At 40.2% G+C, this 1,933-nt stretch overlaps 1 protein-coding gene across 1 annotated transcript; it reads right to left on the bottom strand.

Moving 5' to 3' along the window:
• Positions 1 to 346: 346 nt before the first annotated feature.
• Positions 347 to 1,067, bottom strand: LOC142163037 (secreted RxLR effector protein 161-like). The gene is made up of 2 exons (XM_075220287.1): positions 660 to 1,067; positions 347 to 409 (listed from the first exon to the last, which is right to left on the bottom strand). Exons 1-2 carry the CDS (start codon positions 1,065 to 1,067, stop codon positions 347 to 349), a joined length of 471 nt encoding a protein of 156 aa, XP_075076388.1.
• Positions 1,068 to 1,933: the final 866 nt, after the last annotated feature.

Raw genomic sequence — 1,933 nt, 5'->3', positions numbered from 1 at the left:
ACTGAGGTAGGGAGGTTGAAGTTTGTATCAGCCATTGGAAAGATGGAGTGAAGCTGCTTTGGGAAGTTCTAATGGAGGACTTATGGTTTGTGGAGAACAGAGGGGGGTTTTATTAGGAATGGATAATAATGAAAAGAGAGATAGGCACTGGTTGGGTGTGGAGAAGTCCAACGTTTTAGAGGGATATGGAACGATTTGAAGTGAAGAGACGTGACAACAGAGTCTGAAAAGTTGGATGACATGGCAGTTGTGTTTTGTACCTTTTTAAGACGTGTATTAAAGAATGCACAGAACTACTAACCTTTGGTACAAGAACCAGGTTCTTGACCTATTTTATTTTAAAGTATCAATCCTCTTTTATCATCCATGCACTGCATCTACAGCTTCTATACTCATCATGCGTGTTTACCTGCAATGGTATTGAAGTGAGTTAGAGATGGCTAGAAAATACTTTTAGCCAGTTTTTTAAGGTGATTTTCATAGCCAAATAATGAGGAATCATGTTCTCAATTGGGCTTTAAAATCCCTAAATTCACATTGTCCCTCAGAAAGTGATGCCTCACATCAATATGTTTGATCCTTTTGTGTTGAACTGGATTCTTGGCCATGTTGAGTGCACTGGTGTTATCACATAGAAGGGTCACACTCTCAGTGAGTACCCCAAAGTCCTCCAGGGTCTGCTTGATCCATAAAAGTTGTGCATAGCAGGATGCTACGGCTACATATTCTGCTTTAGCTTTTGAAAGAGCCACTGAGTTTTGCTTCTTTGTGCCCCAAGAGATGAGACATGAACCTAGAAAGTGAGACATTCCTGAAGTGCTTTTCCGGTCCACAAGATAACCTGCATAGTCTGCATTAGCATATCCAATAAGATTAAAGCTATCACCTAAGGGATAATAAAGGACCAGGTCTTGTGTTCCTTTAAGATATCTCAGAATTCTTTTAGCTGCCTTCAAATGAGATTCCTTGGGATTTGATTGAAACCTTGAACATAGCCCCACACTGAAGACAATATCAAATCTACTAGCAGTAAGATAGAGAAGAGACTCAATAATGCCTCTATACATGGTTTGATTCACAGGAGTCCCAGTTTCATCCATGTCCAGTCGAGTGGCCGTAGCAATAGGAGTGTCTATCACCTTTGATGCTTCCATGTCAAACCTCTTCAAGAGATCCCTGATGTATTTTTGCTGACAAATAAATGTACCCTTTGGGGACTGTTTTACTTGAAGACCCAAGAAGAAGTTCAGTTCCCCCATCATACTCATCTCAAACTCACTTCCCATGAGAATCAGATGTTGCCCCAAAAATGATATCATCAACATAGACCTGAACAATGAGCAGGTTCCTTCCCCGTTTCTTTAGGAACAGAGTATTGTCAATTTTCCCTCTTTTAAAGACATTTTCCAAGAGGAACTTTGACAACCTTTCATACCAAGCTCGAGGAGCCTGTTTCAGCCCATACAAAGCTTTGTCCATTTTAAACACATATTCAAGGTGTTCATGACATTCAAACCCTGGAGGTTGCTTTACATAGACTTCTTCCTTAAGAAGTCCATTCATAAATGCACTTTTGATATCCATTTGTAACAAGGTGAATTCCATATGGGATGCAAAAGTGATTAGAATTCTAATAGCTTCCATGCAAGAGACCGGAGCAAAAATTTCATCATAGTCAATCTCTTCCTCCTAATTGTAGCCTTGAACCACTATCTTGGCCTTGTTCCTTGTGGTATTACCATATTCATCAAGCTTGTTCCTGAATACCCACCTGGTTCCTATAATGGTTCGATCTGAGGGTCTGGGTACCATGTGCCAGACATTGTTCCTTTCAAACTGATGTAACTCGTCTTGCATGGCTGTAATCCAATCTGCATATTTCAAAGCTTCCTTGATATTTTTGGGTTCTATTAGGGAGAGAAAGGCTGAGAAG

Source organism: Nicotiana tabacum, chromosome 8 (genome assembly GCF_000715075.1).
Source record: "Nicotiana tabacum cultivar K326 chromosome 8, ASM71507v2, whole genome shotgun sequence".
In the NCBI taxonomy this organism is placed as follows: domain Eukaryota; kingdom Viridiplantae; phylum Streptophyta; class Magnoliopsida; order Solanales; family Solanaceae; genus Nicotiana; species Nicotiana tabacum.
This window is presented reverse-complemented; position numbering and strand designations above follow the sequence as displayed.